Genomic DNA, 23,231 nt, shown 5'->3' with positions numbered 1-23,231 from the left:
CCCAAAATAAAAAGAAAAACAAGAAAGTGAAAAAGCAGCCCCCCAAGAGCACAATTACCTAATTCCATATTGCTGTGAGGGGAGAAAAAAAAAATCAGATTATGTTCGCAGGCAAGCTCACTCATCTCCAGCCCAAACTCATATTTACAGTTCCACATAGATAAGCTAGTCAACATTTATAAGATATACTGAACTGAAAAAAAATCTCATCTATAACATGCAAAGAATGGATACAGCTTCTCAGCCATTCAAATCACAATACTACGAAAGCTCTGCTCAGTGGTTCCAAGCAATAGGACAAGAGTCAAAGGGCAGAAACTGTATAGAAAATTACACCTCAAATGATGTATAGAAAATTACACCTCAATATGAGGAAGAACTTTTTTACTGTGCAGCTGACCACACATTGGAACAGATTGTCCAGAGAGGTTGTGGAGTCCCTCTCTAGAGATATTCAAGAACCATCTGGACACAATCCTGTGCCATGTGCTCTAGGATAACCCTGCCTGAGCAGAGAGGTTGGATCAGACTGTGGTCCCTCCCAGCCTGAAACATTTTGTGATATGTGGCACAATAAAAACACTCCTGTAGTACTAAGCTCCTGTTTTGCACAGAAAATTCGTAGACTCTTAAAAGCTGCATTGACAAAATGTAAATGTCTTCAAGAGCCAATGAGCAGTCTGAATACCATTAACAGGTTCCTCTATATTAGAAATCAGATGACAAAGAAAGAACAAGCACTCATACAACAAAGCTCTTCTACCCCAGTATGTACCACCAAGGCTTTTGAGAGACAAAGTCAATTGATGATTATTAATGAGAGGATTTTCATAATGCAGACCTAATCTTGCAATGCTTATTCCAGTATAGCTGCAGTCCTTCCAAGTACAGTGCTAATACAGAAGCAGTTTAATTTTAGATTATGTAAATCTTAAACTAATAAAATTGGGTAAGATTTGAATTTTGCTGTATGCAAGGCTAGTACTCTTATCATCCTTCTGTTCTTCCAAAACATATATTGAGGATGTAGTTAAGCCAATCGAATGACACAATGCTGGAAAAAGAAGCTATCCTGTGTTTTCAACCTCTCCCTCCCTATTTTTTCCACTTTTTTTTTTTAATACAAACATGACATTCCCCTCCTTACACTGGTACTGGCACTTATTTGACCCCATGATGGTTCAGCAGCCATCAAGACCGGCATTTTTAGGTTGTTTCCTTTTTTTTTCCTTTCCCTACCCAGCTGCAGTTCCATAGCCAGCTGAACTAAATGCTCTTTACCAACAGAAATGGAAAGCACTGCTCATTCCTCATGTGTTCCTTTTCTTCTCTAAACATTATTCTCCCATAATCTCTGCCACTAATAGGAGGCTTCTGTGAACCAAACTAGCTAACAAAAAAAGAACTACCCAGTCCTCTTACTGGGGATGTTTTTTCATTCTTCAACAATTTGGCTGGCTCATAGAAGGGTCCAACAAGCCTGGCACAGAGGTACATAAACAGCAGTAAATCTCTGAAGGGCCTTTTGGCAATGGTCAATCACTCAAAGCATCCATTCTGTTTTCTGTCAGTTTGCCTCCTATATTAGTTTGTGGCAAACATTAATGCCACTGCAAGGTAAATACTAACAGTGAACTGACAGAAGAATGAAGAACAGCATTATCAGTCTCCTTTTTCTTGTGCTGAATTATGAAACTCTCTGCCAGTGGCTCTGCCCAAGGCTAAATTAGCCCAACCAGGCATATTAACAAGGTCTTGCACCAGCCAGGTTCTATCTTTTTACAGGCACTGCAATCTTTATATATTGCTGATGGGTTTTGTTAATATATGTACATATATAGACATGCCATGTTGGTTTGTTTATTATCTAGGGTGTGCTTGCACCCTTGTTACCACAAAACCACAGAAATAATCATATAGGAAAGCCAACAAAAGCCTGGCTAGAAATTGCAAAGGTCAATTAATGTAAGCAGTTCAGCTGCAGGTAATTTTAACACCAATTGATATTAAATGGTCATTTGTAGGTTACATTTTTCAAATTTAGAAGTGATAAAGATTACCTTCTACATATGCAGTTACAGTGCTATCCTCGACTACCAGCATATAACCAAGTACTTAATCACACACTTTTCCTTACAGTTTTCAAATAATTTTAAAAGATGTCATGTCTATAAGCTTCATCTAATAGGTCTAAAATATCTTCTGCAATTACACTTCTTTCCTTTTTGGATTTTGATACCTGAAAAAACTACCCTATAATTATGCAGTTACATAAACGCATAAGTTGGTTCTTACCTAGAAGAACCATTCAAGATCTCTCTTTTGCCCTCTTCTTTGCCTCAACCTTAGTTTTGCCTCTCAAACTATCATGGGAATTTAAGAATGTTTTCCATAATACATTGATTTGTAAGAACTTTTCCTGAGCATTTTGTTTTAAAGCACACAAATACAGTACCTGAAATCAATTGCATTGAGTCCCAACAGCATACCAGCAAGCATATTTGCTTCTTCACCAAGAACAATTGCTCCATCTTCATAAAACCTCCTTCAACAAAAAAGAAATTAATTCAGCTCTTTTTCATATTTAGCACAAAACTGAAGAAATCCAGTTTAAATTAAAACAATTCATGATCCCCAGAGGCATTTATATTTCATTTCAAATAAAGCAAACTAATAGAGTACATTGCACAAAACACCACAATCTTAAAATACAGAAGAATTTAGACATAAGCAAAAAGAATTTTCAGTATTAGTCCTATGAACTAGTAGAACAAGATGGATAAAGTGCAAAAAAAAAAAAAAAAAGAAGATATGGTATACTTTACCTCTAAAAGGAAGAATTTGTGTCATGTACATCAAGAAATAATGATTCCATCATATGAAAAGAAATTCTCTCTCAGAATTGTACTTGTAGGCTCTTTTAAAGTTCAACATTTAATTTTCATTCTTAGTAGCCGATCTTTGTTAAAAAAATATTTTCACCAATCAATCAGCTATTTTACAGGTAGTTTACATTTTCTTAAAATATTGCATGCTGGGAAGATGCATGCTGGGAGGTCATCAGAATTCACCTGAGAATGACATGTGGTACGGGAGAAACCAAGAAGTGCTCAGTACCAGAGCCAAGGTTGAAATGTCACTTTGTAGGAACTGAGATGCACAGTTCACCTTTATGGTCTAGCAGCAGATCAGTGCAGGAAGGTGCCAGATTACTGACTGCACCAGACAAATACCAGCAACACTGCCCTACCAAAACTCCATCTGTTTTAAGAATTGCATGAAAGCTTCTGGATAGTTCAAAGAGAGCTCCAGTTGGTTGCATGGTGAACATCCAGAAAAGACATGTTTTGAGGCACAGCTTCAGAAATTGAACTGTTATAATGCATGCTTTGAGAAGTCCCACTTTTGCAGCTTTGTAACAGACATCCATTCGCTACATAGAGATGAGTTGTCCAAGATCTCAGATGCTCTCAGGAGAAGGAAGAAATCTGTAAGACCTCCTCTCAGAAGACAGAGATTATAATCCTGATAGCGAGGCTAGGAAGTACAAACTCAGCTCTGCACGCTCTGACTTCAGGAAGGGCACTAGGAGGCTAAGCTGGCTGAGCCAGAGCACTGAGCTAGAGGGACTCCAGTCTGATTCAGCACAGTGACCCTTATTTGTGAACAAACAGCAGTGTCCCCAGTACATGCAGATTACCAGCCATTTCACTGGCATTTGTAAAATCACTGCCAGGTATCAATCTGCACTGAGTTCTTGTAAAACAGAGCTTTGGGAGAAACCACACAAAAAGGGCAAGGCACACCTTCGGTGGTGAGATGCAGAAGTTAGCCTGGCAGTGCCAGGGTTAAAGACAGATGCAGCAATCCAGCCAAGCCAAACCCTTGGAAAACCCACAAATCTTCATTCAGTGCTACACACTTGACATCTCACATCACAACAGTCTGCTATAATTTAAGAGTCTGACCAATTAGTTAAAAAAATAATTTTGTGCCCATTAATCCAACTCCTCCAAGTGTAATATGCACATCCAGCACTAAGAATGTGCTGCTTCATTCAAGTGCTACCTCCAGGCAGCTAAACACAACAGTGAAGTTTAAAAAGAGAGCTATCAGCATGATAGATAATCTTGTATTCTACATACATGTACAACAAGAAATTTATAGTTTATACAAATAATTATTAAATATGCATATAGTAAAATATATGATTTAAAATGCTAAATAAATGAGGCAAAGCATCACCCAAAAAATCAGTTATTAGGTATCTGAAATCCCACATGGGAAAAGAAAATATGTTCATTGTTGTTAGTGACTTTGAAATCCATACAACCAAAACCTGAAAATGTAATTTTTATTTCCATTAGATGTATTTTATAATATTACTTCAAAAGAAACTTTGCACTTACTATGTTTGGAATGCAAGAGAAGTTGTTTCGAAAAGATATACCACTGAAAGAACATTCAAATATATTAAACATTAACATGTTCAAATAAATGAATTTGAAACTGCTAATCAAATAAGACCATTGTTATCCACTAACAAACTACACTATCAAAACAGGGACAGAGAATGTACTACTTAACCACATAATTTGTGACCCTACTGTTCCTCATCTCCTCCTCAGAAACCCATGTGACTTTTCAGTTTGAAGCAGCATTAGTAAATCTTTTCCAGATTGTCTTTGTTTTATGTGCTTCTTGTCTACTGTAAATACAAGCAAATCTGAGTAAAATAGGACAACAGGTTTTGAAACTGCAATGAAATGGGATGTTTACCTAGTTGTGTTTCAAAATCAGCTTAATACTGGCAAACTATATGGAAATCTCTGGACAAATAGTATTAAAAGAAATAATACACTAAATGAATAGAAGTCCTTACAGAGAAAATTCTTCTTATTTTAATAGCCCATTCGTTATGTCTAAATTTTTAGAGTTCAACACAAAGTAAATGTTACAGATCCACTTGTATTCAGATGAATTCATCAAAAATCTGTAAGACATACTCGTTATGAGTTAAAATAGCATCTAATAATCACATTATCTAAAACCAGCCCAAAACTGCCAGAGTATTCTCTATCACAAAGCATTTTCTCATCCCTGATTTTATCATTAGAAGCTAAAAAAAATCTGTTACACATTTTTCTTATTATATCAAGAATCCTAGCTATGCCTGATCACTAATTCTGCTGCTCTACAGTTCTCAAGAGGTTCCTGGAATTCTCTTCCTTTTTTCTTCAGAAGAAGTTCTACAAAAATTATTTTTCACTGAGTCCTTAGGTTTCTATCAATTTTGAAAGGAATACTCCATCTACCCTTACTACACCACAATTTCAGCTTTAGTTCCTCCTTCAGAGAGGTTTTCTTTGCTTCTGACTTTTCAAGAATTCCAGGCTTATTTCCACACTTTTTAAATCACTTTGCAGTGATTTCAGTTTTGCAGTTTTACCCATGCTAAAACCAAATCCAGCTCTAGATACCTTTCACTAGCTTACAGGTCTTTCATTAATGACATCCTTTACAATACAAATCAAGTGCACCATTCGCTTCCAAACAAAAGTCCCTCACTTAATCAACATTTACTAAAATATTGTAAAAATAAAATTCTTGTAAACCTGGTTGTTTTGAAGTCTCTCAGAGCTGTGGAAATGTATTCAGACAAATGTTTTTCCATAAGTGCTACTCTTATCCATGCTCGACCCTGCAAGACAAAACAGGTATCACATATTTAAGCATTACAGAAAGAAACAGTTTTACAATCTGAAAACTAATACCATTGGTTCACCTGAATAAATGACTGATGAACAAAACTAGCATTAATTAATTAACTAGCATCCTACTGCTAGGATGTACTTCATTACAGCAGTCATGAATATAAAAAATGCATTCTTACAAGGACACAAAGTTTATTGTGAAATAAAGCTATCCAAAATTTTAAGAAGAGGGTGGAGGGTTTTTTCTTTAATTATGTGCTCCAGTCTTTGAAAAGCTCATGTATGTGAGAGGCAGCAGATCAGGACAGAAAGCTTTACATTTTAAAATCAATGGTATTGGAAGCATCCAGCTGTTTCCACAGAAAAGCGGCAGTAAGTTGTCCTCAAAGTGATTCTCTGTGTTCATTCAAATATTTGAGGGATTTACATAAAAAAAATGTGTTGTTCAATATTTTTCCCCTCAGTAACAACATTATTATAGAACATGCATATAAAATACAGACACAAAATCAAATCCAAGAGGCCTAAATCCTTTAGAGTCCAAAAGCAAAACTTCACTCAAACAGTTCCATAAACTACAGCAATATCTTTAAAAAATAACCCTTAGGAAAGCACATTGTGCTGTGTCTGTAGGTCTGGTGCACAGGATTTTGCCTTACAAGAGGAAGGCATTTCAATGGCTGCCACAGTTATGACTCCGTTTCTGAGAACACCAGGAACATTTCTTTAAACCACATAAACTTACAAACACTTATATAAGTAGTAAGATGTCTTTATGCTTAATATATTTGGTGCTTACTGGCATCTAGTTGAATTCTACAGACATTCTACCACAAACAGCAGTAGCTTATAATCCTACTTCAGGGTGACCTAACTGTGGCCTTCTAAGGAGCCTACAAGAAAGATGGAGAGAGACTTTTTACAAGAGCATGTAGCGACAGGACAAGGGGGATTAGCTTCAAGATAACAGAGACTAGAAAAATGTCTCTGTCCACAGCAGGGGGATTGAAACTATATAGTATTCAAAATCTCTTCCAACCCAAACCATTCCAATATTCTATGCAATGCTAAATAAATTTGCTTTCATAAATACCAACAGCACAATAAAAAATTTAACATAGAAACAAAATTAAATCCCACTGAAATTAGAAGGATATTTACCTGGATAGTTGCCTTTATGTTGCATTTATTTAGAATGTGACTGAAACCATGAAACTGATGATGCTGCTTAGCTAAGGACTAAAGCCTGTGTACCTCCAGTGAAAGCAGAGCCAACTAGCACTGGCAAGCCCTTGCTGACAGCTTCCAGGATGAGGAGCACACTTATTTGGACCACCAGTCAAACTGATGCTCATGATGGGTATTTGTGCCAACATGCTCGCCATCTTTTCATATTCAGACATTCAAAATGCTCCCCTAAAAAACTGAACACTGTTCTCCACAGTCACTGCTCAAATTAGGTTCTCTGTCTACTGTTTGGGAAGAAGTTTTCCACAGAGTAATAGAAAGCCAATTTCTATAATTTTAATATTTTTAGGTATGTCCGCAAGAACTTAATTTCCCTTAAAAAACTGTGTTTTTTAAAAATTATGTAAAGTAAAAAATCTGAGGACAATCCTTTTATAACAAAACACAATCACTGATTTGAGAATTTTTCATACTGAGGAATAAATCTTAAAGGAAACACATTTCGATTTAAAAGTGGGGCTTTTTAAAAGCAAATATTTAGTAGGCACATTAAAAAAATTCAAGCAATGAAAAAATATATAGAGCAAGCTAAGCACTATATTTTTTCCACAGTTACAGAAGTGTCACAGCAATGTAATAAAGAGTGACTTTAGCTTTCCTCTTGCCTACCTTAGCTCTAGAAGAGCCAACATTCTCCATGTTCTCAATGCTGCAGATGCAGTTGTGAGAGACTTTCCGGCAAGCGACGCGAATGTAGTCCCAGAAACTGCGAGGGCTTTCGTAGCCAAACCAGGAGATCTGACCTTCAATCAAAAGACAAGATACAGAAAGATTTATGAACCTCCCTCTCTGCTCATTGGGGATAAATATAATTAAATACTTTCTGATATGCTGTCTTTACTGAAAGAATTTTATGCAAATAATGTGTAAATGAATTCCTACAGAAAACTGACCCACAGGTATAAAAAAATATCATTATGCACATCATCCTGGTATGAAAGTGATGCACAAAGAGAAGTTTAGGTTTAGGTTTAGAAGTTTAGGGCTCTGTGTATATATGTGCATTTTCTTGGGCTTTTTCTTGTTATTATGCTAAAATAATACTCAAGAGTCCTTCACAGAACTCTTCAATCACAACAGAGCACAAACTTGTAACTGAAAAATATGAGGCAAGAAATATTTATGCTATTTCTATATATACATTTCACTAATACAGTCAAGTAGAGAGATTTTTATTCTTAAAATTGTATAAATAAAAAACATAAACCCCCCTCTTTGCTGTGGTAGTGTTATCTTCATTTTAAAAACAGACTGTATTTTTTCAAAAGGTACTTTCATTTGAAGAGAAGCTGATGCATAAACAAAAAAGTTTTGCAATCACAATTTCTTTTGAGTGTGCACAGAACATTCCCTCAGAAGCTGAGAAAATAATTGAGCAGATCATTACCCCTTCTGGAACTACAACCAAAATCCTTCACATTTTTTCCAATTTGCAATGCATTGCACTTAGAAAATGAAAGGCAAAACTACGTAGCACTTGCAACATCTCCACACAAATTTCTTCAGCAGCACAACAGCTCAACCCCATTTTTCAGAGTGAACAGCACACTGCTCTCACTTTGGACATACCTGCAAACAGGTATGGAACAAGTAAGGTTAATATTGCCCTCTGGTGACTTCCAGCATTGCTATGTGCAAAACCTTGTCTCCATGTGAAATGAGTTCTTTTTAAGCTGATTTTATCTTATTTCAAGTCTTGAATTGCACTTATGAAGCTTTACTAATGAGAAAGTATGAGAAAGACTTGTTACTCTTTTTTTGTAGAAAGCTCAGATTTCAAGAAAGAATGTATTAGAGTGATACTGCAAATCATACATACTGAAAATAAAATTCAAAAGATGCAGTTTTATCTGACATGACTAGACTTAGCTTCAAGCTTAGCCAAAGTAGTGTCAAAGGTGTGTCTCCTATGAGCTGAAGAAATTCAAGCGGCAGGTTCTTCCTCCCCTAGAGGGTGCATGTCACTTGACTTGTGGTCCATCTGCTTCCTTCACCAAAGATACATTTAGTAAATTCAAAGCATGATAAAAGACTTTAAAAAACACCAAAAAGGCACAAGCAGGAAGAATTCATATATAATATCCAATATGACAAAGTAAAAATAAAATTCCAAGGTGCCACAGTTACTGTAGTTTTAGATCTGCTCAGCTTTGAGGACTAAAATAAAAGAAATTCCACAAGGTAAGTGCTTTTACAAACTTACTATTTTTGTTGAAATGCCAAGTTTAGTGGACCGCAACAAAAATTCAACAGCATTTTAACAGCACAAAAAGCTACAGATATTTTTTATATTCTTCATCAAATCAAAACACTTCTGCCCTAGGAATTGTACATACAAAATTTAAATGCAGGTATGGCGTAAAGATGACTTCATATCATCAGTTCTAGTTCTAACTAATAAATGCAAGCATATATTTTAACTTTTGTGGTTTTCTTCAAACTATCTTGAGGGCAGAATATATTTAGCAAAAAACAGTTTCACTCCAGTTTTCTGAATCTCCTAATCATGGCAATTCCTTTTACAACCGAACACCTGAAAAAGACATGGTCATTTCAAGCAAGAAATAACTTTACAACAGAAAACCATACCAGCGCTTACTTGGCTTACACTGATCAAGAAAGCCAGCTGGTCATAATTCAATATACTCTGACATTACAGTGGACTCCCATCTCATTCCAGTTCTGTGAGAGGGTGCAATGGGTTTCAGACTTCAGCAAGAATTATCTTCACTTTAAACTCACAGCCAGCTCAGCACCTTTTGTGAACCAAGGTCTCCTATATTTCACTATTCTGTTCCTACAACTTTAAACCTTGCCCACATTCTCCTAATTAATATAATCTGAAAAAAACTTACCCAATCTATCTATACACAGAAAAATGCCGAAAAAAACTGACTGAGAATAGTGAGAATGTATTTTAAGAAATACCAAATAAGATTTTAAACTATAGATTTACTAAAATTTTAAAAGCTTTCAGCAAGTGAAATTTATTTGGCCCTTAAAGCGCTCAATGCACACACAGCCACAAGAAGTCTCAAGAATGAGAAATGAAATAGCTCCCACTCCTCAGCACCTGTCAGGCTTTGCCAGCAATACTGTGTCCACTTCTAGTCTCTACAGTTTAAGGGCAGGATCAGATTGGAGAGGGTCCAAAGGAAGGTCACAAAGATGTTCAAAGGGCTGTTAAACCTGTCCCATGAGGAAATACTGAAGGCAATATGTTTTTTCTCTTTAGGGAAGAGAAGGCTCAATGGGGGAACTCATCACAATTTTCCAGTACTTAAAGAGGGTGAAGGCTCCCTCTTCACAAGGAGCCACACAGAAGACAAAAGGTAACACAAGCTACATACAAGTTGCACTGGGAGAGATTGCATCCTGAGAAAGAAATTTTTTTACAATAAGAACCAAAAGTCACTGTGACAACATCCGCAGTGATGGGGTAGAATTTCCATCACTGGACGTTTTCAAGATACGATTGGACATGTTGATAGATATTCTCATCTAGATTCCCACTCCCAAATGATTGGGCCAGATGATCTTTCAAGGACCCTTCCAACTTGGGCTGTTCTGTGATTTCAAAAATAATATCTAAATTTTTAGAGGTTATAATAAAATTGAAAGCTAGTTTTAATATAGAACTTACATTCTGTCAAAGTACATCATAAGGAAAGAGGAAGTGGAAGTTTCTCAGCAGGTGCACAGGACAATGAGCATGTGGTCTTTGCTGTGAAGTTTATACGTCATCTAAAGATGTAGAAACTGACAGCTATTCCAGCTATTCCAGAATTGATGTTGGTTTTGTCAGCAAAACAAAACTGTTAGCTAAACAGGGAAGCTACATGTGTAATATTAAACATTGCTCAAATAAATTCCATTCCTGTCTACAGAACTGCAAAGCAAATAGAAACAAATTGTGATTTTTTTTTTTTTGCTTTCACCACATTTTTGCAAACTGCTGCACACCTACTTGTATCAACCCATTTCTGTTTCGACAACTAGATACAAACATCCACAGTTATCACAGATCCTTTTCATGCCCAATAAATTCTTCACAAATAAGATTAAACAGTCTGATCCCTATCCAATTATAGTCCAATTTAATTTACAAAGTTCCACAATTACAAAGAAGTAATGAATAGGAAGTTTCAAGGTACAGAAAGGTTTTCTCCAGATTTCCCTATGTTATTTAGTTTGAAGCAATTTTTTCTATCCAAGAAAAGTAAGTTTTAGTACAACTTCTTGCTAACAAACTGGCGTGATCTTTGAGGAATTAATGAGATACCTACCCTTATTTTGAGCCTACAGAATTGGTAATTAAATACTGAAAGTGGTTCATAAACTCAGTCCTGCAAGACAATTATAAGTTAATTTACAATTTTTCTCCATACAAGAAGAATGAACTAAACCACAAATTACACAAGAGCTCTCCTGTTTCTTCTTAGTCAAAAAGAAAAACTCAGTATGTATGTATAGATACTAAATCTAGTAACAACATTATTGCACCAAATAAAGGGCTACCACAGCTGTATGTTTATTTCATCTTTTTCATGATAGCAGTGCCTTTAGTTCTTATATCCTTAACCTACCTTTTTCACTGCCATTTTATCACCATTACCTTAATTATTTAATCCAGCAGTCTTGTTTCTCTCAGAACAAAGAGCATTACAAGTTGCATTTTACTGCTTCTGAAATTTAGGAGTTACATAGATTGGATAGATAAAATCAGCTTCCATGGGCAATCCTAGCAGAAGCTTTTGACATGTTTATAGTGCCCCCTAAACATACAGGAAAATAGGCACAAAAAGTTGTGAACATGTCAAAATTGCACAGAACAGCATATTTTTTGTGTCCTAGTGGTGGCAAATGCAAGTAAGTGTACAGATGACAAGTGTGCTCACAGTAACCATGATATGCAAAAATTACACAAGTCACAAGCAAGATGGACTAGATACATTTACGCACTGACACATGACACTACTTCTAAATGCACATACTGGCTAGCAGCTTGGATATCAAACACTTTTGCTGCACAAAGGATATTACTGAAAACATAGTAAGGCAGAAAATACATCCAGGAGACTAGTTTTCAGAGATATGTTTGAGATTATGGCCATAGAAATCTATGATAGTTATTCACATTTTTCAATAGTAACTCACTTAACACTAACTTAAATTGATAAGAAAAGGCAGAAAATAATACAACCTAGTTACACAGTAAAGACAAAATACACATTATTTTGAAATTACTTCAGGTTTTAAATCAGCTAAGAACAAATCCCAAGTACTGTTGCTGAACACTTTTGATATCCTACCATTTCTGCACTACCTGTATATACTTAACTGATCTGATAAAAAAGACACATGAAATATACCTGAAAAATCTGTGGCCAGAAATGAAAACAAGAAACCACAGAGATCACTACAAGATCACTGCACAGTACAGAATCATCTCCACAGTATAGAGTGGTCAAGAACGGAAAAAAATCCAAACAACTGTATGAGAAAAAAATGGCTCCTGAAATGATTCACATTGCTTTAAAGGCTACCAAACACACGAACATTTGTACACAAAGTTGTAAAAAGCCTTTCAGGACTACAGGTATTATTTGGACCTTCAAAATACAGTGTCCCTGTATACCCCCAGAATACCACTTAATCTCTGCTGTATTGTAAAACCAAGCAAAAGCTTATTCCTAAAAAGAAATAAAAGATTAATTTAGTCACTCATCTTTTTTCTGTTACTTCTCCTCTCCTCCCTTTTCAAGGTTTCCAGCTGCCCTGTCCAGCAGTATCACATCTTGCCAGGAGGGATGCTGCATAGCTTACTTCAATGACAAGAAGAACACATGCTTTATAACCTCCTCATTACACTCTTTGGTCGACTCCACGTGCTCAATACACCCAGCACTTTTAGGAAGCACCAGGTACACTGCACATGTAGTGTTACACAGAACAGGGAAAGAGCTCTCCCCTTTCTAGAGCTTAAGGCAGCCCCTTAAAAAACAGTTAATACAGCTTGCTCAAACTCTCATCCTTAGGGCAATTCAGACTGCTTTTGCTGTCAACAGTGGGTCTATTCCTGACTGATACTTATTGGCAGCATATATAGCTGTAAAGTAGTGCCACAGTTATGTTACCTTTTTTGTTACTTTTTGGAACTATTTTGGTGCCGTATGTGTCAAGTCTTCCGTATCCCATAAACTGATTAAAGCAGCATTTACAGACCTCTGTTGTGTGATCTGCTTTGCTTCTGCCAATCTAATTTTGCTACTAAGCAAATACCCATATGAATAATATTCTAAAGAATATGAGCAGCTGGGCTAAAAAGTGCCTTCATGAGGAAAGTCATCAGTTTTCTGCCTGTTTGACTTCCTGGTCTGGCTCACTACAAGACCCCATGAAGAACACAGCCAGGAAAGGTGAGTGCAAAGTCAAAGTTGGGCAGTAAGGGGGAAAATAAAAATCCATAGTAAACTGCACCGAGTTTAAGAAACGTTATGGACATTTCCACTACAAGTGGACAATGTCATGAGTAATCTGTGACAGCCCTACTTTGAGCAAGAGGTTGGACTGGATGGCATTCTAAAAACTTTCCAAAACTTAATTATTCAGTGAGAGTGAATATAAGAAAACAAATCAACAAAACCATTCATGGTGGGTAAATAAAAAATGCTATTTCATGACCCTTTTGCTACCAGGAGTATCAGATCAGGTACCTGTGAAAAATCCATTTTACATGGTCCTTGTGTTTCTGCAATGACAATTTTTTCCAGAACACCTAGGAAGATAAGGCTTAGAAAACTACTATTACAGAATTTTTAAATGCAGTGGTTTTAGAAAAAGTGCAAAATTAAAATCCCTGTAGCTAAACTACTTTCCCTTTAAAATAACCATCCTTCTCCCTGCCATTTTGGGGTTGGATTTTTTTTGTCTGGATCCTAATTAAGAATGAGACCAATAAACAGAATCATCACTATATTCCATCAAGACTACTTTGCTCCTTAAAAATACATTAAATTTAATGTCAGAAGAGTTACCAGTAAAAGTTTTCTAATAAAGCAAACTTCATATTTTATAACATAAAGTTTTGGGGTTTTTTTATTCTTCCTTCCTCACCCAGTACTTCCAAAGGAAGCCAAATATTAAGAATAGTTGTTTGCCTTAAAGTAATATACTTAAACTCTCAAATCTGGATCATCAATTTAACTAAACTGCCATGAGATTATCCTGACAACTTTGACACAATGAAGCTATTTATCTTACCCCAGACAAACAGATCAAGTATGTCCTGCCAGTTTTCAAAACACTTTATACAACTCACTGTAATCACCAGTTTGCATTTAGTCTCTTTCTACTGACACACTAAGAATGCATTCAGAATATATTAGTCAATTCCATCAATAAAATACAATTCCTTTCAAGCCCCGAGTTGTAAAATACCTACCCTCATAAAATTTGAAGTGTCATAGTACACTTCTTATTTCAATTTGTCTTATTATTTAAAAAATCTTTAAAAATTACAACTAGCTTATTACCAAAACATTCTCTGTTTGCAATGCAATCTACAAGTTCCCACCTTTTTCTGTAACTTTAACTCTGCAAACATAGGAAACTACACTAGCAATTACAAGGGGAAGACTGAAACAAAAATTTAGCTATTTGAATTTCTCTATTTCTTACTTGAAATGATTTTTTACTTGCAAATTCCATTTGCCAACTTGTCAAGGCTTCTTCTCTGTACTGCCTGTCCTGAATAAAAGACTGTGAAGCAAAAGAATGTTGACGAAAAAAAAAATTACAATTACTTTTGCACAAATATTGCTGAAGCTGGAGGAGGAGGAGAAGGAGAAAAGAGAGCAATTTCCCTGCAGAGTCAAGCTGCTAAGTACCCATAATCACTCCAAAAATCTTTGTCACAATGTGACAAACCCTATGTTTCTACCATACTGTGCACCATTTTTTTCCTCCTCTGACAGAAGCACAGCAGGTAGTAATTGTGCTATTCAAATGTCAGCCTACACACAGTATTGTTCACAAAGCTTGGTTATGAATATTAAAAAGTATGAAAATGAGTAGATTGTCATATTACACATCTATATTTAGATGATTATGATGTTCTTCATAATCCTCAAATCATTTCAGAAATTGTACACAGAAGTAAGGACAGAGAAGACTCATCCGAGGTCCTTTTCCAGTGACTGCTACTACTAAAGCACACACTGTTCTCTGAGCAAAGCAGCTTCCTCTAGAACAATTGGAAAATTCAAACAAACATTATTGGGAACTAGAACATCTGACTTGATACAAGAAGAAAATCAACAAGTGACCTTTCTAAAATACAATCTCTTTCAGGACATTCCAGCAGAAAAAAACAGCTTCACTAAAGAGGTGGGGCATAAAATGAAAGGGCCTAAAAACAGTATCTGGAAAAGAAGGCAACAAAAGCAAGGAAGGGAGGAAGAAATGGGAGCAGCACCAGATACACTCTGTAGCTCCTATTGCAGCAGATAATATAATTATCTTTTCAACTCTTAGGACACAGCCTTATCATAAAGCAGAAAAGCAGACAGAGCTCAGTGCCATGGCAACATTCACTTGCTTAATTACCAGCCCAGAAGGCTTCCAACAAGACCATTGGAAACATATTTCACAGAAATAGTTGCTTTCACTTTTCCATAGTAATGCAGAAAATCAGGAAGGTAACAGCAACAGGACAGACACACAAAAATCCAATGCCTTCATTCAGCATTAAGGAGTTTGTACAGATGCACATTGGTTTTGTATAAACACATTTTCATGGCAAAATCACCACCAACAAGGAAGTCAATTAACATACCTTTCAGTCGATGACTTAGAATCTGTTCCAGAATGGCTGCAAAGTTATTGAATTCAGGGGAAGTATCATCAATAGTTTCAAAACAGGAACGGTCAATCAGAGTCTTGACTGAAAACCTAGAGCAAAAAATATGGGACAATCATAAATTATATGAATTATTAGAGGTCCTCTATAGCAAGGCAGTAGTTTGTATAAACCAAAAGAGCAAGGAACCAGAGCCCACCTTGATAATATCAAGTTCACTCACGGCAATAGGAATGCACAAAATGTTCAGATATAGCATGGGAAGTGCAATTGGCATTGTTGGTCTTAGGCATAAAGCCTTAAAAACAGAAAGAAAACAAAAATCCCCACCTCTTCCACAAAGAAATGAGTTAATGATTTTTCTCTTCTCTAAATTATTTTAATGCAGTTGGAGAAAAACAAGCACTCAAAAGCATCCAACATCAGTTTCTCTTTGTAATCCTAAACATAAAGATTTTTGCTTGACATTTTGTCAGTGTTCCTTTTATTCTGAAAATCCATGTCCAATAATCAAAAATACAAATTTTATCCTATTATGAAAACACTCTAATTTCATCCTAATGCAAAAATAATCTAGACATATTATAAAACAATGCATTTTCATGCATTGTTAAATCTGCATTCACTTAGGCTGATTTCCCTGTGAATGGGGGTAATCCTTATTCAGCACTGTATTACTTCATTATTATGCTAGAAAAGCTTTCAATTTCAATGATCCAACACCTAAAATTGGAAAGGCTGAATCAAATCACTGTAAAATGCAGACAAGATGTAATTAGTCAACTGGCCAGCCTGCTGTGTTTAGTTACTCCTACATTTAGACAAACTTTTATTCTTATTCAGAGGATAGTTTAAACCTCAACAAATGTGACAGAAATTATTTTTCTTTTGCCTTCATAATTTTTATCATTATCCATTTTTATTTTCCTTTCTTCAGCTTGTTCTTCCAGTTTTCAGTTTCAAGACAAATTTCTCAAACTTCAAAGTATTAAATCTGAAGCAGTTACTACTTTTTTTTTTCAACAATCTGATTTGTATTAACAGAGCCATACTGCAGCCTGAGGAGATAGTTTTCACAACACCCAAATGTCAACAGTATCCACTCAAGATGTTCTTACTCTGCCTGTTCCTCCCAGATCCTACACCTGAGCGAGCGCTGGCTTTTTCAGTTTGGCCACTTCTACTTTTTAGGGTGCTCACTATGAACTGTTCTAGATTTTCAGTACTGGAAAGAAGGGGAAAAGTAACTCTTAAATATGGATACATTCATAAAAAATACCCTTCACAGCATCTCAACACAAGCACTTCTATGGCACAGCTGCAGAAGCAGCACAGCATTATAGGCATGAGCAGGAATGAAGCTCCTTACACCAGTACTACTTGGAAATGCTCTGCACTACAGAAGTACCTGCCTCCTTAGTGGAGTCAGCACAGCCTTCTGATGCACAAAACTAATGTGCTCAAACTTTATTGGCACACAGCTCAAGAGTTTCCACTCAATTATGTTTTACTCAGTAAACTTCTGAATAAAGGCTCTCTATTTTACCTTTCCTGCAAGTTTCTATTGTTGTAGTGTTTTTTGCAGAACAGGAAACAGGACTGAATTAGGGTGGAGAAGGAAGCTTCTCCTGCAGTGCCAGATTATGACTCAGTTTTGAATTCCTCCATATTTTTAACTAATTTTGAGTAAGTGAGAGACATGCATGCCCACCAGTTAATTGCTATTGACTCTTCTAATGGCAGAACTTATTGCTTCCTCAAAGCTATATCACAGAATTTTTTTATTAAAAAAAAGCCTTCATTTTGAAAAACAAATGCCTATAGCAGTGCCATGACTAAGCTAATATTAACTGTAACAAGATGAGTCCTCCCACACCATGCAGGTCTGAAAAAGATACAGTGCAGCACATAACTCACAGATCCATGCACAAGATAGACAGTGAGTTAGCAGAGTGATGCACTGCCCTGTATACAGGAATATCATCATAAAACTCAGAGACAGGATCATCCATAGACTGCAAAATCAAGTAGAGTACAATATAAAGCTATGTCTACTTTTCCTGTATTCAATGTCATACTTGAAAGTTCACTAATTAATATTGTATGGAGTACCTATTCAGAAATGGAGATATATTCAAGAAGAAACACTTAAAAGCAATTTCATAAACACTTTAAAAAACATAGATAAGCTTTTTTTTTTTCATTTTAAAGCATTCTGCTACTCAACTGAAGAAAAAAATATCTAGTATTTAAAGAAACAAAAATTTTTTTATATACCTAGGGTCAGATTATAAAAGACAGTCTAAGAGCTCATCACCAAAATGGTTCTTTTTAAGTGCTCATATTGCTCCCATAACATCAGAAATGTTAATTTTCATCCGTCTACTCTACCCTTTCACCAAAAACCTAAATCTTTATAGTCAAGTTAAGTTAGACTGGCTTTTAGGAGAACTTAAAGGGAGTGCAAGTATGTACTTACTTCTATAAACCAGGAAGATAACAGAACGACCAAGCAAAATTTGATTCACTAGAAATGTTTTTTTGAGATTAAAAAAAAAAACCTTTTAGGCAAATACTGGTGTGTTATCTTTTTTTCTCCAAATACTACAAAGAGTCAAACATATATTTAAGTGCAAATTAAAAGTCATGAGCACATTTTGCGTATTAGATATTCACACTTCACCATGTTTACCATGTATATTGGAAAAAGGATTAAGGGTGTATAGAGAAGTTCTGCCTTTGAAAAAAGGTTACACTGTAAGCACTAAGCAAGCAATTCTCCTCAGTCATTGAAGTTGTTTCCAGTGTAGGGGGCCCAGACCAGAAATTTCACACTCTTGCAGTTATGTAGAGCCGCATGGAGACTGAAAGTCAAGAAACAAAAGGTCAGGTCTAAAGTACAAAGAGCTATGAAGAAAAAAGGTCCAAATAGCTAGAGCTGTTTCCCTGGTTCCCTGTATTGCTCCCATCTTCACAGAACCTCTAAGGTTGGAAAAGACCTTTATGAACACAGAGTCCAGCTGCTAGGAGCGCCAAGTCCACTGCTAAGCCATGTTCCCAAGTGCCACATCCACACTTTTTTGGAATGCTTCCAGGAATAGTGATCCTATCACCTCCCTGGGCATTCTGTTCCAATGGCTGACCACCCCTTCTGAGAAGAAATTTCTCTGGATACCCGATCTAAACCTCCCTTGTGCAACTTGAGGTTTTTTCCTCTTGTCCTGTCACTTGCTGCCTGGGAAAAGAGCCCAAGCACCACCTCACTCCATCTCTTCTCCACTGGGCTGCCACAGCAGCACTGCACTCCAGAGCAGCAGACTGCTTACACATCAAAGATTAACTTCTAAGCGGACTGTAAGAGCAGATGAGTAAGTAGCATCTCCTGCTATAATACCTGTTGCTTCAAGACTTTTTTGAAATAAAGTATTTTATCCAACATTTCTCATTGTGTTACTGCAACAACTTTAACTCCCCAACTTTTATTATTTGTTTTTTTAATACAGTAACTGCAATTAGAGATTCCAATATCAATGCTTCTAAATGACCTTCATGAACTCTGATGTTTTGGGATTATTACCCATTTTCTCTGTCACGAATCTACACTTGCTGTAGCTAAAAAGAAGATGTAGAAACACTAGTATTCTCCCAACCTTAAAAAGACCTTATGAATTATGTAGGATGGAGACATTCTTGAATAAGAAAGACTTAAACCAATCTTCTTAGGGTAGGTTTCTTCACTACAACTTTGCAAGATGTTGATATCTTAGCAAGACGCACAAGAAATCTCCCAAGTTTCTTGAATAACTCCAAACCAAAACCAAACATTTTGTGGATACATACCACATCTATAGGCTTATTTCCAAAACAGCAGATTTTGTCATGATTATTTAGCTTGCAATTTGAGAAGTGTCATTAAAATACTATTTTAAAGAATTCAAACTATTACTATAGAATAATCCCTAAGATTATGAAACAATATGCCTTATGCTAAACATGGCAATCATGAAACCAGACAGTTCAGCTAAGAGTCAATGTCACTGCAACAAGTTTTATGTGTATTAGCAAAATCCCTGTTTAAAAAGCATATTTCCTAATAGTTGTTCAAATCTGTGTTAACACTCTGTATTTAAGCTATGAATGTCCCTTCCAAGGCCCATCTCAGTTGTTCTGTGTCTAATGATCTTTGATCTATGAATTCTATTGAAGACTAGATTAAAACAAGTTGAACAGTAAAAAAATCTCAGTGCCACTTACTGGAACATGAAAGGGGTCAGACTTAAGGGAGAACAGGTAAGGAGAGAGAACAAGCTTAGAACACGCAGTTATGTACTCAAAAAAATTTCTGAGAATTATTCCAGTTTAAATCATGGCTGTGCAGTTACAAAACCCCAGCCATGCATTTTCACATGCAATTGGTTTATGGAACTTAAGTACCTATGTCACTTTCCATGGCTACAGTGACACTCAACATTTCAGTAGAAATAAACTGTTCCTTCCAAAATTGTAAATACAAGAAACTATCCACATCTGCCGGAGGAGTTAGATATCATCACTGTAAGAAAATATTAAAATCTTAAAGTCTGGTATAACTATTAAGTAAAAATATGCTAAATTGAAACTTTGGCAAAAATAATTCATTAAATTATCAGAGAGTGTTAACAGATGGTAACTCAGAAGAGTATCTTCCTTGTGATCTTTCCCCTTCACTGGGGAACAGTCCATACCATCCAAATTTGATTGAATCAACTGACTGGAGCTATTTTTCACCAGAAAAAATTCTTATTTTCATAGAGTTCTGATTGGAAAGGACTATTATTTTACACTTTTCAATACTAGCTTGGCTATTCCTAACAGGTAACACTTTTCTATAATAGAAAATGTATAATAATTACAGTAAAGCACAGAGATATTTTAAACACTTACTCTTACACTGGCAAAATAAAAAATAAATGTACATACATCATAATAATGCAAATTCTTCCTCCTCAACATTTTTTCCAAATTTTAATGTGTATTCACAAACTGAGAACTTCAGGTGTTGTGAAGAAAAGCAAAATTAAGTCACTTTAATGAAAATAATAAAAATACACCAATCTCAAGCAATTACTGCAGTAGCTCTTTGCTTTGTATGTGTTTAAGTGAATTCCCTCAGATTTCTAAGCATTTTTAAATATATTACACCATCAATTCAACTTCAGGACAAGGACATCAAATAAACCAAAAAGTAATGTAACAGCACAGGGTACAGAAGAGTTCTTCTCAAGAGGGAGGCAGAAAAAAACCCCAAGTTCTGTAGAATACAATATATTCCTTTAAAAATAACTGTTTATATCCTGTACAATTGCGTGATTACTGGATAAAACCAGTGTTTTCCTAAGCACACGGATTGGCAATATCTGCATCCTTGTAACAACAGCAAAACTGAAAACTTCTATTTCTATTATTTAAGCTGCTTCAGCAGGTTTGATTAAAAATTTTGTTTAAATTTTTTTTGTTGCATATCTTTTTCACAGATAGGAGTAGAGATAAGCATACAAGCCCAGGAAAAGACAGAATAGTACTGATGCTACTCAAACACAGATACTATGATTTGAAGGAATACCGAAGCAAATTCATGACATGAATGACAGAGTCACACTTTGTCAAACATGCTAACAGTGTACTGTAAAAGAAAAAAGAAAAAAGTAAGGAAAATATGAGGTTGTATGGGTTTTTAAAAATCCTGCTGCAGCATTAAGTGATGATGGTACAAAATTACCTAATAGTTGTTTTGTCACTTCAGTAAGATTTGCAAGAACTAAAATTATGTCATAACCCTCATGAATCTGTTGAAAACCTTTCCAAGATAATACTCAAATTACTTTAATAACGTCAAAATTGAGCAATTGAAAAAAAACAACCAAATGGAGACATTGCTACCAGCATATCCACGTATTTAAAAGTTTGCCGTGACGTTACATGTCACTGCTGCACACCTGGAAATGCTGCATGAATTCCACAGTGACAGCAGTGGAAACGCTTAAATAGAACGTCATAGAACTGCTATTAAGCTTGCATAAACTCAGGACTTAGATGCTTAAAACAAAAGAAAAAAAGAAAGAAAAAAAAGAAATTTAAATACAGTAGCTCAAGTACTGCAGATTTCCTGATCTAGATTTCGTAGATAAAAATATCCCGGAGCGCAGCCTCTTCGGGATGGTCCTGCGGCACCGGCGCGCTCGCAGGAGCGCACGGTCAGCGGCCTGAACGTCTTCCCCCGGATCCATCCCATTAACTCTAATCCTCATCACACCAACTCCGAACCGGACCCGCGGCCGGACCGCGCCAATTGCAGGGCAGCTACAGCGCTGCCGAGCGCTCATCCTGCCCTGCCTTGCTCCCGCACCGCCTTTCGCCCGAGAACGCAAGCACGGTGCCGAGACCAAACCCGTCAGTTCCCCGCTTTAGAAGGGGCCATTCCACGCCCCGCAGCAGTGGCACTGCCCGATGAGCCCCTTTTCCCCCCGCCGCCAGGGCACCCTCCCGCGAACGCTCCCAGGAGCTGAGTCAGGATGGATGGAGGAGGCTGCTCTACCCCCGCTGGGACCGGCACCGGCCTCCCAGCCCCGGACGGGGCTGCGGCGGGGCCGCCCCCCGCGCTCCTGCCCCCGACCCACCTGAGCGGAGCGCAGCGGGGGCGGGACGGGCCGCACGGGCTGCGCGGGAGCGAGGGGACACGGTCCCCTCGGGCGGGGCAGGGCCCCGGCCCGGGGCTCACCTGCACACCGTGATCAAGTTCCGCCTCTCCACCGCGGCGTTGCGGGACGGGACGCTCTTCCTCCGAGCGGAGACGTTGAGCCCCCCTAAGCCGAGGGACGCCATCTCCGCTGGGCAGGGCAGGTGGAGCCGCCGGTGCTGGCGCGGAGCCTTTGTTCCCGGCCTCCCGCTCTCCAGGATGCTACGCCTGCTGCCGCCGCACGCGGACGAGAAGGAAGCGGATGAGGAGGCCCCCGTGCTTTCCCCGCTCCTCCTCCCGCTGCCCGATCCCGGCGCGCCCGAGGCGGCGGCGGGTCGGGCGGGGATGCGCGGGGTCCCCCGGCGGGGGCGGCTCGGCCCCCCCGCTCCCGGCAGCCGGGCGGCCACAGCGCCGCAGAGCGCCGGCACCGCCAGCCAATCAGCGCGCGGGGGGCGCGGCGCCGCCTGGCGGCGCGCGCGGGGCCGGCGGGAGGGGGGAGCCGCACCTGAGGCGGCCGCGGCGGGGGCGGCGCTCGGAGCCCCGAGGGAGCCCTGCGGCTCTCCCCGCGTCTCTAAAATCGTGGTCTTCCTTTAATTGGTGTCTGTTCTCTCCCTTCTTAGCCCGTCGGCGTCTAGAATGTGAGAACTTCCCTGGTTGTAGCTTTTAGAGTGTGAAATGCTGTCAGTCTTCAATT

The 23,231-nt window shown here is 37.7% G+C and overlaps 1 protein-coding gene across 1 annotated transcript in view; it reads right to left on the bottom strand.

The window, feature by feature from the left end:
* Positions 1-22,875, bottom strand: part of RUNDC3B (RUN domain containing 3B) — a 50,821-nt gene extending 27,946 nt beyond the window's left edge. Inside the window, exons 1-5 of the mRNA XM_030230845.2 lie at positions 22,580-22,875; positions 15,799-15,914; positions 7,572-7,705; positions 5,616-5,701; positions 2,456-2,545 (exon numbers count right to left, since the gene is read on the bottom strand). Coding sequence (XP_030086705.1) covers positions 2,456-2,545; positions 5,616-5,701; positions 7,572-7,705; positions 15,799-15,914; positions 22,580-22,683 — 530 coding nt within the window. The 5' untranslated portion in view covers positions 22,684-22,875. The remainder of the gene's footprint in view (positions 1-2,455; positions 2,546-5,615; positions 5,702-7,571; positions 7,706-15,798; positions 15,915-22,579) is intronic.
* Positions 22,876-23,231: the final 356 nt, after the last annotated feature.

Source organism: Serinus canaria, chromosome 2 (genome assembly GCF_022539315.1).
Source record: "Serinus canaria isolate serCan28SL12 chromosome 2, serCan2020, whole genome shotgun sequence".
NCBI classification, from domain to species: Eukaryota; Metazoa; Chordata; class Aves; order Passeriformes; family Fringillidae; genus Serinus; species Serinus canaria.
This window is presented reverse-complemented; position numbering and strand designations above follow the sequence as displayed.